Source organism: Nicotiana sylvestris, chromosome 12, assembly GCF_000393655.2.
Source record: "Nicotiana sylvestris chromosome 12, ASM39365v2, whole genome shotgun sequence".
Taxonomy (NCBI): Eukaryota; Viridiplantae; Streptophyta; class Magnoliopsida; order Solanales; family Solanaceae; genus Nicotiana; species Nicotiana sylvestris.
The window spans coordinates 78,427,181-78,442,085 of record NC_091068.1 but is presented as its reverse complement, the minus strand read 5'-3'; the positions used below and the strand labels follow the sequence as shown (position 1 = coordinate 78,442,085).

General features: G+C 31.7%; 1 protein-coding gene across 4 annotated transcripts; it reads left to right on the top strand.

Moving 5' to 3' along the window:
* The first annotated feature begins 3,286 nt into the window (after positions 1-3,286).
* LOC104242282 (stomatal closure-related actin-binding protein 3-like) lies at positions 3,287-13,066 on the top strand. Of its 4 annotated transcripts, none has more exons than XM_009797313.2 (13): positions 3,287-3,568; positions 5,011-5,309; positions 5,542-5,670; positions 6,609-6,701; positions 7,338-7,478; positions 9,105-9,173; positions 9,387-9,470; positions 10,352-10,532; positions 10,979-11,095; positions 11,271-11,329; positions 12,054-12,188; positions 12,422-12,571; positions 12,719-13,066. In XM_009797313.2, exons 2-13 carry the CDS (start codon positions 5,025-5,027, stop codon positions 12,755-12,757), a joined length of 1,482 nt encoding a protein of 493 aa, XP_009795615.1. In that variant the 5' UTR covers positions 3,287-3,568; positions 5,011-5,024; the 3' UTR covers positions 12,758-13,066. The 4 variants fall into 4 exon arrangements, with proteins under 4 accessions (XP_009795615.1, XP_070021005.1, XP_009795617.1 ...); XM_070164904.1 differs by having other exon boundaries at positions 3,408-3,479; XM_009797315.2 differs by lacking the exon at positions 3,287-3,568 and adding an exon at positions 3,896-4,079.
* The last annotated feature ends 1,839 nt before the right edge of the window (positions 13,067-14,905 follow it).

Below are 14,905 nucleotides of genomic sequence, written 5' to 3'. Positions count from 1 at the left end.
ATAAATAAGACTTCAATTTCGTGGTATTCTCGATAGTTTGAGCATTCTCAACATAGTTTTAAAAACTTTCTAATCTCAAATTCTAATAGTCTTTCCCTTTCTTTCTAATAGTAAATTTTTAATAATTTAATATATAATTTTGCTATTATTTAATCTAATATATAGTTTTATTACGTTTTATGTGGATTTTCATTAATTTGTAACTTTATTTAATATCATTATCACTACTATTCTTTATATAATATAGATAAATATATATAAATTTTTGTAATCATAAAATAAATATTTATTTTGTTTTAAAAATATTTCTCAAAAATTTAAAAAATTTTAAGTTTTGCTAATATTTTTAAGCATTGTATATTTACATTTATTTTATTTTCTAAACTTATGATTTACAATTTTTCTCACATTATCTCTAATTTATTTTTATTATTCAATATTTTAGTTTTTGATTTTATCTATTAGACTTGAGTTATGTGGACTTATCCATATTATGATTTTTCTTATCAAAATATAAAAAACTTTCTCATCTCAAATTTAAATAAGTTTTACCCTTTTCTCTATAATAAAAAATCTGAATTTTTATTTTTTCTCTATTTATTAATATATATATATATATATATATTGTAATCATAAAATAAATATTTATTTTGTTTCAAAAATATTTCTCGAAAATTTTAACTTTTTTAATTTTTAATAATATTTTTAAGTATTGTATATTTACATTTATTTTATTTTCTAAAATTATGATTTACAAATTTCCTCACATTATTTCTAATTTATTTTTATTATTCAATATTTTAGTTTTTTAATTTATCTATTAGACTTGAGTTATGTGGACTTATCCATATTATGACTTTTCTTATCATAATATAAAAAACTTTCTCATCTCAAATTTAAATAAATTTTACCCTTTTCTCTATGATAAAAAATCTGAATTTTTATTTTTTCTCTATTTATTAATATATATATATATATATAAATTTTTGTTATCATAAAATAAATATTTATTTTGTTTTTAAAATATTTCTCGATAATTTTAAATTTTTTAAGTATTGTATATTTACATTTATTTTATTTTCCAAATTTTTGATTTACAAATTTCCTCACATTATCTCTAATTTATTTTTATTATTCAATATTTTAGTTTTTGATTTTATCTATTAGACTTGAGTTATGTGGACTTATCCATATTATGACCTTTCTTATCATAATATAAAAAAAAAAATCTCATCTCAAATTTAAATAAGTTTTACCCTTTTCTCTATGATAAAACATCTGAATTTTAATTTTTTCTATATTTATTCTTTATTTTTAATATTATATTATTCAATAACTAATATTATTACATTGTCATGTGAATTTTTATTAACTTGTTTGAATTTAATATTTATTTCTACCACACTCATTCTAATATAATATTGATAAAAATTTAAAACCTTTCTCATCTCAAATTCAAATAATTTTTATCATTCTATTTTCTAATTTGGACCGCATTTTAAAAAAGTATGTTATGCTTTCAAATTTAAACTAACTGTACTCAATTCAAATATTAATCATAGAAAAATATTTTTTTAATTATTTGAACATATTATATCTAAATGTTGCAGTAATATTTACGTATAAACTATTCGTTTGCATGATTTATCAATATTAATATGACTTTGTTATTAAAATATTTTTTCTTGATTATTTTTTTTTTTACGTTATAAATAATTTGTATACTTTATGTAAGATCTTAATTTGCTGCTTGAATTTATTTAATTTTTAAACTCAATAAATTTTTAATATCGTAAGTAAATTTTAGTTTTAATTTATAGCTCCAAAGTACAAATAGTTATAGCTTATCTCAATTTATGTCTTTCTATATTTTTTATTTTTTTATTATAATTTTTGAACTAATTTTTTACCTCCATATTTCTAGCTAATATAGAAAAAAATTTATGAGTGAATTAATATATATATATATATAGAGAGAGAGAGAGAGAGAAAGAAAGAGAGAGAGAGAGATAAAGAGTGGATTTGTCTCAGATCTATTTGAATTATGTATAAGATTTATTAAACTACTTTCATTAATTATGTTTCTATTTATAATTTTTAATTATTAATGTTGTACTAAAATTGCCAAGGTGACTTTATTTTAGCTTGTCACTTGGCTTAACCACAATGCATACTATTCTCTTTTTAATATAATATAGATATTAAGGTAAGAGTGCACAAATCATTCGACATTTATATAGGATTTGTAAAAAAATCTATCCTAATACTCCTTTCGTTCCTATTTATGTGAACCTTTTTGGTCCGTTCCAAAAAGAATGACCCCTTTCTAAATTTGGAAACAATTTAGCTTAAATTTACATTTCTATCCTTAATGAGAAGCTTTTATAACCACACAAATATTTTGGGGGCTCTTTTTGACTTGTTTAGTACCACAAATTCTAAAAGTCTTCATTTTTTCTTAAAATTCGTACTCAGTTTATGTCAAACAGGTTTACATAAATTGAAACGGAGGGAGTACAAACATTAAAGGATGCTTGTACGACTTGAACCCGTAACCTATAACTAATATAAATTAGTGGGATTAGTGAATTCCAAATAATAAAAAAACTACTTAGGGGTTGTTTGGTTTGAACGGCTTATACCGGGATAAGTTATACTGATATAAGTTATGTTGGGATAAGTTATGCTGGGACTAGTTATGCTGGGATTGTTTTTTTTCATTGTTTGATATGTTGTATTGAATATGACAATTGCATAATTTGTAAGAAGAATGTATAAGTTATACCGGTGCTAATTACCTCACTATCTATAAGGTATAAGTTATCCCGATGTTAATTTTAATCCTGAGATAACTTATACCTGATTTACTAACTAAATGAAATATTAAGGTGGTATTAAATTTTTATACCAGTACTATACTTTCTTATACATCGTACCAAACGACCCCTTGTAGTATATTTGTTAAGGGGTCGTTTGGTTGGAATACAATTTATACTGGTATAAGTTATATTGGGATAAGTTATGCTGGAATTAGTTATGCTGAGATTGTTGTTTATTCATTGTTTGGTATGTTGTATTAAGAATGTCAATTGCATAATTTTTTAGAAGAAGGTATAAGTTATACCAGTACTAATTACCCCATATTTTATAAAGTATAAGTTATTTCGGTATTAAAATTAATACCGAGATAACTTATATCTAATTTACTAACCAAACAAAGTATTAAAGTAGTATTAAATTTTTATTAGCATTCTTATACCTTTTTTATACCTAGCGCCAAAAGAATGTGTTGCTTAGCTGTGAGTAGACCAGAAAGAGAAAGAAGGAAACTGAAGTCTGGTAAAACAGTGAGGGCCAGACGGAAGGGAAGAAGCTTTTCTTTTTCACTTTGCTTTAACAAAAGCACCCATTCATCTCTCTCTTGTTCTTCTTCTCACTTGTTCCCATCACCCCCCCTCTCTCTCTCAACAACTTTACTGGTTAAGTACCTACTTACTATTGTTCTTCAGTTCAAGAACAAAAAAAAAAAATAATGTTACATTCATCTGCATAATTTCCTCAGTAATATGTAAGTAGTACCAGTTTCTCAGTTTTTTTGCTTCATTCTTTAGTTTTATTCATCTGGGGTTCTGCCATTTGTTTTTCCTTTTATTAATGTATGAAACTTCTCTTTAACTATTTTATTTTATTTTATTTTGTTGGGTCTTTGCTTGCTTTGTTGGGGAGGAAGAGGATGTTCTTTACTTAATCATGCCTTGAATTTTGCTTCTTAAGCATGTTTATTTAGGAAAGTTCCTATCTTTATTCATCTAATGTAGTATTATACACTCAAAAAAAATAAATAATTTAACTTGGTTAATGAAATGTCTGTATCAGTTTTGTTTCTAAATTTGGTAATGCATGTGTAAAGACTTTAACTTTAGATATCTCCAAAATCTCTATTTGAAGAATCACCACTCTCAAGAAAATTTTACTACAAATTAAGGAAAGAGCAAATTTTGATATATTCAAAAAGTACTACTACAGTAGTATTTGATTCTATACAAGTTCACTTTTTTCATCTATTTTGGCTGTCAAAGGTAAAATCTGAGGTTTGCCTTTTTTCCTTTACTTTCTCTAAAAATGGTCTTTAATTTTTTGGCCAATTTCTTTTATGACATTTATTAGATCAGAATTGTTAGTTTTCTTGTTTCTCCACTGCTGATGATGGATCTTCAAAAGAAAGCATTTGCAAAATACAATTATTACTAACTTCAGCAGTTATCATTATGTCTTTAACCCAAATATGCTTTGTTCCTTCTTTGGTTGTATATTGCAGCCTTTAAACTTTATGTTGCTCCCCCTTTAACCCACCAAAATCCTAAATTACCTCCTTCTATATGTTTTCTGTTTTATTTTTTGTGTGTAACTTTATGCTGATAAGATCTCTAGTTGGAGGTTTCTTTCTGTGTCAACTTAGTATTCATTCCATTATCAGTAATTTTGCTAAATTTTTATTACCCTTTCCCACTATTGCTACAAAGGTTTAGGAAATTACCATTTATTTTGGTTTTACAGGCCTATATTTGGTGAAATGTCTATGTACTCCCTGTGAAAGAAGACTGTTGATAGTAATATTCAACACCATATTCTAAAACTTATGCTTAGATTTCAAGATTGTTGTTTTTAATTACATTCTGTCATCTATTATTTTCTTAAAGGAATGCAAATATGATCTTTGTTTTTATTTTGGGAAATAAATTTTGAGGGGGTAGGTGTGGGATGGTGTAGTTAAAGATGTTTCAATTTAGGAAAAAGTAGTGTATTGATTTTTCACAAATTACTGAAAGAGTATTCTGAGATTTCATCTGTACTTTCTCTTCCCTTCTACTGCATTGTTTTTTTTAAAAACAAAATCATAAAGAAACTAGCCAGGCTGCTATTTGATTTTTTGGAGCCTTTCTTGTACTTATTTGATCTCTTGCTGATGTCTATATGGATATTAAATTTTGTTTGTATCATGATGAACAGATAAAACTGGTCAAATGACAAAGGTCAGTCCAGAATTTGTAGATGAGCCTCAGATGCAGACAGTTCAGTCAATATCAACAGATGTGAGCTTAGCCAATAACCAGTTTCCAAAATATAAGCTAGGACCCAACTTTGAGGTTCTACAGGAGACAAAGGAATATGATCAAGGCCCACCTTTAAAGGAGGTAGTCGAGGAAGAAACAACTCGTCTGACCGAGCAGCACAACCGCCTTTCTGTTCGTGACCTTGCTAGCAAATTTGACAAGAATTTGGCAGCTGCAGCTAAATTGTCTAATGAGGTTCATATTTCTGTTTGCATGACAACTGCCATCTGATTTTAAATACTTCTACTTGTTCGTTGCTATTTGACTTTTACATCATGTAGAACAGAAGAGATGAAAAGAGTTAGCAAAGAGACCTAGACAGCATTTTTCTTGTTTACCGCATTTTTGGTCTTTGAGATAAACATATATTTTATGACGTTCTGAATACATGACTGAATTATATACAACTGAGCCTTTCTTTTTCCAGGCTAAAATTAGAGAGGTACCTTCCCTCGAGGGACATGTCCTTTTGAAGAAGCTCAGAGATTCATTAGAATTTCTCAAAGGAAGATTGACAGGACTAAACAAAGAGGACATTGAAATTGCTATATCATTGGTTAGTCTTCTTCAATAATAATCCCACAATCATAATAGTAATTCTGCTTCAATTCTTTTGCCATGTCAGGTAGTAATTAGCTACACTGAACCATATCTATTGGGTATTCATATACTATGTCAGCATACCATGCTAATGATGAGCTCGAGCTTTTCCGTTCTAAGATGTAATTCATTTGTGACCAGAACAGAAATAGTAAGGAATGATGCATCTATGACAACACAATGATGTTCAGATTGAAGGGTATATAATCCTGAATGGTTTAGAAAAGCATTAACGAATCTGTTTTCTTTATTAGCCTGTTTGTTGAAGCATCGTCATACATCTATTAACAATGTTAAAAAGATGCAATGTATGGGAATTACAAGGTTCTTTTATTAATATGCAGAGCAGAAAAAACTAGGTTAATGAGCACACACTCACATACTTGTTGAAACCTCTTTGGGTTTCCAAATGCTTGTCCTAAAGTGCCAGTGGAATCAATATAAACTCATCAATTTACTTCCAAGTGGTTTTTCATAGTCTAATATTATGGTTATTTTTATGTATAAAAAGATGTAAATAGCTAAATGTCCCTGACATATAATTGTCAAATGCTGTTAAAGTATTGTATGCTATGTTTCACAAATTTTTAGAGTACTAGTGACATCTGATGGTTAATACATTGTATTCCGACAAGACTTTTGAACTTTACCAATTTATACTTGGCTGATACTCTGCTTTCTCCTAGATTAGTTACATGCCAAGTTGCATCCACTGGGCCTTTGTTTTAATACTATCATAAAGTTTTTACTCTATGGAGGTCATGGGTTCAAGTCGTGGAAACAACCTCTTGCAGAAATGAAAACATGAAATTTTCTCAGATATATACTTGAAAATTCTCTGGTTTACTTAGCTAAATTTTTATCTTTCTAAAGCCTCACACATATTTTATTAAGGTGGAAGCTTTGGCAGTAAAGTTGACACAAAATGAGGGAGAGCTGATTCAAGAGAAGTTTGAAGTGAAAAAGCTTGTGAACTTTCTCAAGCAGGTTTGTTATTTGTCCCCTCCATTAATGCAACATAGAATGACATAAATTTAAAAGAGTGATAAATTCATCCAAATGTCTAATTCTAATGGCTTCATTTAAGTTGTTCATTCAGTGCTTATGTTGGAGAGAATATATTAAAAATGGATTGTTGTCAAATTTTTCCACAGAATGCAGTTGAACTTGCAAGACGAGAAAACAATTGAACTTTTTCCTTGGTATCTGTGGATCAAAATGTGGGAATGGGAATTTCTATATCTACCTTTCTTTGGTGGTGAAGATATAAAATTGTCTAAGAGAGAGACAGTTTGTTAATCATCAGTAATGAATTCATTTATAGGTCTACATGCTGTTTAACTAGTGCCCTTTTTTCCTTTTGCTCTCTTTTAACCTGTTAATTCAGATAGTTTTAGCTACCTTTTCTTTTACCAGTTCTCTTGGGCATAGCTTGAATTTAGGGATATGCATGTTAATTGGATAACTAGGAGTAGTTGTCTTCATTGCCATCCTAATTGTACTGAACCTCCTTTGTATTTCATTTATCTATCTTTTGAACTATTGTCTTCAATCTCTGATATCTGTGCTTTTCTGTATGCGAAAGAACAATGGAAAAGAAGAGACTGAGTCTTTCTCTTACAGGCCTCAGAAGATGCTAAAAGATTGGTTAACCAAGAAAGATCTTTTGCTTGTGCTGAAATTGAGAGTGCCAGATCAGTAGTGCAAAGAATCGGAGAGGCCCTTGACGAAGAAGAAAGGAATTCCCCGACTTCAGCAAAGCAGGTACTTGCCAAACATTGATCCATTCTTCTATTTGATATATCCATTTATTTTCCATATTCTTGCTCTTATATTGACTCTTTGAAGTTTGACTTTGATGTACAAAGTTTGTCTTCTAGAATTTTCCTCATAAAATATTTTATATTACAAGGATTAGCATTGTTTCCGCAGAGGCATAGACTATCTGGAAGTTTCCTATTATGCAGTACTAAAAGCACTAAGCTCTTCATCCACAGTTAAACAGAGTTACCATATATTAGCAATTGCTTCATTTGCATCTTGGTCTAGAAAGTCATGTGTATATTCAGTATATCTGGCTAGAGAGCAGACAATTAATCTTAAGCGAGTCATCTCTGGTGTAAAACGTAATTAAACTGAATTTGGTGCATTTCTGTGGTTCTTTTCTTGTTTTAGTTTTACTTTTTGAGCTCTTCAGTTCCTGGAACAGGTACTCAGTGATGAAATATGATAATGAGTCATGTAGAAAGGATGATATGAGACCTTTTTCTAAGAGAAGCCTTTGGATAAATAGAACTCTAATTCTCATAGGTGCATTGTTTGGTGCATGAATTCTAGTCCAAAGCAAGCCCGAGGAACCCATTCTTGTCTCCCCGTTTTCTATCAGTCTCTAGCAAGTGAACTGATTTCAGTCTTTAGCTCAGTAGTCCTAGTGTTCAACTCATTCTTCCGCTTTCACTTCATTTATTTAGGGTTACATTTAATATAACAAACTCATTAAGGGAAAAAGAGTTTGTCTTAGTTCTTGATCTGCTCCAAAATTTTGATGATAGGCCTTAGAAAGAACAACAAAAACCCAGTGTAATTCCACAAGTGGGGTTTGGGGAGGGTGATGTGTACACAAACCTTACCCCTATATTATGAAGATGGAGAGGTTGTTTCCGGTAGACCCTCGAACAGTGAAAAGGAAAGCAATAAACAATAGCAACAACAAGGTAATAGCGCAACGAAGCAAATGGCACGTGTAATAACAAAGATATAGGAATAAGAAAATACAAGAATAATACTAATACTACTGCTAAGAATGACACACATGCCTTAGAATTGTTGTTATTATTTCTTTTTAGCTTATCACAAAATATAATACTTCAAAGGCTTAAATTGTTTTTTGGATTGTCACTTCAAAGGCTTATATTTGACCGGACTTTTTCTATATAATATCCCGAAACTTGTCAAAAATAACTCCTTGTATGCTTATTATCTAAACAGTTTACGGTCTTGAGCACACTAATAATACTGAAAAGAATAGTCTATAAACGCGATAAATATAGGTTGTATCCTTCAATGTGTGTGTGTGTGTGAGAGAGAGAGAGTTTTAATCAATTGAAGAAAATGTACTAAATTCTCAATCATTGATGCCCTTTTTGACGTCCATGTGGGTTGAAGGTCAGCAACGTCACCTGTTCTTGCTAATGGTCCACATTTGTCTTTCACAATGTGTAGAGAACTACAAAAGCATCTGAATTTGCTTTTCTACTTTAGATATCCAAATTATGGCTTCTTTTTTTCTTGGCAAAAGTTGATTAAGGTAATTACATACAAAAGAATTTGACTTTCATCAAGGCAAATGGTTTTTCTTTCCTCAATGGAACTAACACTTGTCCTTTCCAGGAAGTAGAGGGACTGCTGGAAGAGGTTCAAGAAGCTAGAAGGATAAAACTGTTGCATCAGCCTAGTAAGGTATGCTTTGTAAATTTTACCTTAACCTAATTTGTTGTTATACGGTGCTTAAGTTATAGAAAAAGTTTTCTTATGACTGCAGGGGCAAACTTTTTGTTCCTTTTCCCATTTATGATCCATCTGTAGTTTGATCATTAGTCTCGTTCATACAACTTTCAACTTTTCTTTCTTATTTTTTTATTGACTTGAAAACAACATTTTTGTGTTATTTAGGTGATGGACATGGAACATGAACTGAGGGCTTTGAGAATCCAGATCAGGGAGAAGTCTACTGTTTCAATTAAGCTTCAGAAAGAGGTATCCTTCTTGTGTAGGATCTAATGATTCAGTGAACTTGGAAGAGTATCATACATTTTTTTTGAGTATACAAAAGTTAGAATTATAAAACTTATCTGGAGTGGTATTCTCTTTCAGAATTTGAGCATAACACTGAATAGATCACTTGTGTTTGCTTGTCTTACAAAGCCTCAATTGTCATTATAATGCCACTTCCAGTCTGTTGAAGTGTGTTACCATTTCATCTAAAAGCTTAAGTGGTTAGAGAAAACACACTTTTGTTTACTTAATTATGTCTTCAACATGCCCCCTTACGTGTGGGTTTGATTCTTTTTGATGAGCCAAGCACGTGGAAATTTTTTTTGATATTGGATGGCGGTGAGACTCGAAGGTAGGACCTCTGTCTGCTCTGATACCATGTTGAAATAGACCTTGGCCTAACTCAACCCAAAAGCTAGTTCATGAGGAGAGGGTTGTCCAGGACCATATAAAGAGACCAACACATCCATTACCTACCAATGTGGGACACAACTCCCACGACTTACATTTCCTGATGTGTCTATTCCACTAAAGCGGAATATAAGCCATAAAGTACACTTATATACTAACTGCTGGATGTTTCCTTTATTACATTCAGTCTCTCATCACTTTCAAATATATATCAAACAACAATCAACTACACCTTGGCCTAACTATTTAGAAACGGTAATATAAATACACTAATATGAGTCCTCTGTATGTATTCCGGTTTATTAAGACCCATTTTATTCAACTAGATTGCTAGCCACTAGTAATGTGCATACAAATGAACTAGAGTACAAACATTTGAGCCCGTTCATTTATATCCTTACCTTTTCTGCTCCTTTTCTGTTTGGAAAACTGATGATTCCTCATTGTTTCAGCTAGCGATGAGCAGACGAGCTGGGCAAAACAAATCCGAATTTTATGAGTTAACTGGTTTTGAAACGTTAGGCTCTATTTTAAGAATCCAGTCATGTTCAGATGAAGCCATAGATATTTCAAAATGTTCAATTCAGTGGTATCGCTTATCATCTGAATGCAGCAGAAGGGAACCTATTGTAGGTATTAACTCTGATTTCCGTTCTGCATTTTAAGTCTTCATTCAAAATGGCTAAAGATTCCAAGTTCTTGAGTCATAATATGGGTCCTTTTAAATTGTATATCTTCAAAATGGAAGCAAATACATCCAGCAATATCTCGAAATTCCTTCACATCTCAACATATACAATGTTAGTCTATGTTACAAGGACTCTATATTATGTCTAGAGTTCAACATTGCTGGTACTTTGTAAGCATCCTCTAAAATCTTTAAGAACCTTCTTAAGTTCGAACATACCATGACGGAGCTATATGATAAAATTTGATTGTACCAGAGATATATCTTAATTTAGTTTTAGCCATTGTTTTAGCTCCACCAATTTGAAATATCTAACTAGCTTGTGAAAGCTTAACATCCTTCTTCATTGCATCAATTTTGCTGTTGAATAATTACTGGTTCACTGTGCCAGGTGCGGACAAATTTGTTTATGCTCCTGAACCCATTGATGTCGGGAGACTTTTAGAAGCTGATATAGTTTCAAATGGCCAAAAAGTCTCACTTACAACTACAGCTCCAATAGATCCAGGTTGGTCTTTATCCCCATTTATGAGTTTCCATCTTAATGTTCATTCTAAAGGTAGCTCTGTCATAAAACAATTTCCCATATTTTCTGATTCTAGTGCACCGGGCTACTCTTTTTGTATATTTATTATTAATGTTGATGAAGAAAATGAGGAGTTCTATTAACTCAATTCTTACAGCTTCTGGATTGGGGAGCTATGTCGAAACACTTTTGCGGAAGTCAAACGTTGAATTCAGTGTAAGTTTTCTCATATAATTCTTCAGCTAATACTTAGTTGCTTAAGATACTAAAGAAACCATAGTACATTTAACTTGGGTTACATTTGTGAAAATACCAAAGTAGGACTAGATAGGAAACTGTCATTGCTGCAACACCTCAATCTTCTAAAAAGCAGTGACTGTCTCACTTTTAGATCTTTTTTACAATAAGGTGGCTTGATATTCATGACCAACATCAATATGTATAAAGAAACTTATCACCGAGGAGTAAAACATAGATAACTATATTTTATAGCATTGTTGAAGATGCCTAAACCTTGAGGAGCTTCTGAATCCGTTGCTCTGTCCACGAGCAAAGAAACATCTCATGATTCATTTCCCATAGTTTGAGACATTTTACTGTCTTTCTTTCTGTCTAACTCCATAATCATGAGCCTATTACATATCAAACTTCTGTTCAATCATGATTCAACTTTACAAGATCATGGGATTCTTTTTGCAATCACCTCAGTTGCTTCCACTCGTCCACTTCTTTGAGCATTCTAGGTTCATACCTACATTTGCTTTGGGATCTATACCATCCTGAAAGTTTTTGCTTTGGGAATACGTCACACAGTTATTATATGCACACTCCATAAATATCAAGCATTCGCATTTGTTCATACATTAGAGATTAAATAATATTAATGGACTTGTCTGTAAGTTAACTATTTTATGCTAATCACATTATCAATTTTTTTCAGGTGGTAATTGCACAGATGAATGGACGGAACTATTCATCACGTTCTGCACACTGCTTTCATGTCGGGAAAACGAAGCTGAAATTGGGCAAAGGATGGATTACAAAAGCTAGAGATTCATACTCCGGGTCTATGCAGGTACTAGGTGAAAACATAATTAGAAAGTAGATCATTCGTGCTCCAGTAGCCGGTTGCCAGTTCAGTTTGAATTATTAGTCCCTTTACCATTAGATCTCGATTTTGATATTGCAGCAGTGTGATTTTCTCTTCTTTACTTCTCTTCATGGCTGGTGACAATTTCTCTCATTGTTAACTCCCAATAGTAAGTGACAATCATGTCTTAATATCCCAAAAAATCCTTTTGATTTCAGCTATGTGGATTTAGAGGAGGAGGAAATTCTGCAGCAAAGTCGTTGTTTTGGCAACCAAGGAAAGGGCATTCCTTTGTGTTAGTATTTGAATCAGAGAAAGAAAGAAATGGCGCCCTTATGATAGCTCGAAAATATGCCATTGACTGCAATGTAAGTAGCTTCTGTTTGAGCTGCAAATTTTCCTTCTAGTTATAAATCATTCAATCAATCAACTATGCCTCTATCCCAAAGTCGACTACATGAATTTCTGCTCCCCTCAAGCTAGAGATACTAAAGCTGAAGTTTTTGAAATTACAGGTAATTCTTGCTGGACCTGATGATGATGCTTTGCTTTAGAGACATATACTGATTTCCAAGTTATTTTACTGATGAGAGTGTCACTTAGAGTTTGTTTTATTTTTGGTGAGTATAGTTAGGTTTTTTCTCCCTTTAAATGCGAGTGTTCGATTTCTTATCTTATAATATATATTTGTGTGTGCACTAGTAATGAGACTTGTCTTCCTCATTGTATTCTTTTTCCCACTAATTAGTTACATCCTTCCTAGGCAATGTTCTTTTTTTTTCCAGGTTTGCCTGATTATGGGTTGTAACAAATTCTACTAATTGATTGGTCCATTTGCATTTTAATGAAATTTGTTTTTACTATATTTTTTCTTCCTGCTACTAATGAATGGTAGTTCACTATGGTAAGTTTATAAGTAGGAATATTATTTTCTCAATACTGCATGCCATTGACAAGGATTGAAATAGAACAAGTTGACATACCGGACATGATTAACTTTATCAAAATTTAGGCGGATTATATCCGTTGCACTTAAAGTTGGCATAGATTTTCGTTTAGACACCTAAATTGAAGGCTGTTCTGATCACTTATATTACACTAAACTTGTTCCAATTAGGCACTTTTTTGACAATTAGCCAAACTTACAAAGTATGTGCAATGCACTCGCGGTTGACGTGGCGAATGACAAATAAAAAAAGGATATATATCATTTTGAGTTTAAAAAGAAAAAGAAAAAGTTATTTTAAAATCTATTTAGTAAACAAAATAAAATAACATTCTCAAAAAGAAAAAAAAACTTAATTTTCACCCAATCAGAAAATGACACATTATTAACAAAAGAAAGACAAAAAAAAGGACATATTGGTGTTCTTGAAATCATTGTTCTTGGTGTTCTTCGCTATCTTCATGTCTATTCTTGTTCCAACTATGATTTTAATCCAAAATTTCAAGAGAAACTCCACCAAATTTGTTATAACTTCAACTAAAGATTCCCTACCAAGACTCGAAGACAACCCCAATATTAATTTCTCAAATTTTCATTAAATCAGTTAACCCATTTTAAACCTTTAAGCTTTATAAAGACCCGAATAATGGTATTTCGATTTGAAATGAAGAACTCAAACTCATTTCAGTTTTAATCAATAGGGGGGCTGCTCCTGGAGAAGAGTGACGGCTGGAGATGGGTGTGGTGAAGAAGAAGGGTTTGGCGATGGGGGTTAGAGAGGAGGGTGGCAGAGGATTTGGTGGTGAGGAGGGGGGGGGGCTTGGCGGTGGTTGGTTGTTTGGAGAAGGGGTTGGCGGCTGCTTTTTTGTGTGAAGAAGAAGGGTTGATTCAAACTTTCGAGCTAAATCAATAGTGGATGCACAACAATGGTGAAAATGGAGGAGGCAATGGTGAAAATGGTGGTGGACATAAAGAAGATGAAGAAGGAAATAAAAAAGACAAACAAAAAAAAAAGAAAAAATTTGTTTTTTGGGCTCTTCACGCGCCTATATTGGGTGAAACTCACTCTATGTGCCAACTCAACAAGAAGTTCCTAATTGGAACAAAGTTCATGTAATGTACGTGCTCATTAGGAACACCCCTAAGTTCAGTTGTCTAAATGAAAAATTGTGCCAACTTTAAGTGTTTCCGTATGTATTCAGCCCAAAATTTACCCTCATTATCTTTTTTATGCTAAGGGTGTGTTTGGTATGAAGGAAAATGTTTTCCTAGAAAATGAGAGGTTTTGTCACTTATTTTTCCTTGTTTGGTTTGGTGAGTAGAAACTTTTTTCGGAAAATATATTCTAGTGTTTGGTTAGAAAGTATAAAATATTTTTAGAGAAATAATTTTTTATGCTACTCTCCTCAACCCACCTTCACCAAAATTCCCATGTTTTCTGTACTCCTCCCCCTACACCCACACCCACCATAGACTCTATTTTCTTCAAGAATTTAATTATTCTTTTCAAAATTCACACAAATCTAAAGGAACTAATGTCCTACTTCACTTTTTCACACAAGAACAAAGTTAAAATCGACAGTGTGGAGATGGCTTGATGGGGTTGGTAGGATGGGGAATAGGGTGGGGAATGTTGAAAAAGTTCTTTTCAAAAGAGTGACTCGCCAAAAAACATTGCAATAGAGAACTCTTTAGTGGAAATGGTTTCCTGACCTATTGAAACTCATTCAACCGATTTGCGGCAACACATTACTTA

Bases quoted from the DNA above. Each gene is read 5' to 3' on its own strand.
- LOC104242282 (XM_009797313.2), top strand. From the start codon at position 5,025: ATGACAAAGGTCAGTCCAGAATTTGTAGATGAGCCTCAGATGCAGACA. The intron at 10,533-10,978 runs GTATTAACTCTG...TCACTGTGCCAG, and splicing joins CAGAAGGGAACCTATTGTAG to GTGCGGACAAATTTGTTTAT. The intron at 11,096-11,270 runs GTTGGTCTTTAT...CAATTCTTACAG, and splicing joins TACAGCTCCAATAGATCCAG to CTTCTGGATTGGGGAGCTAT.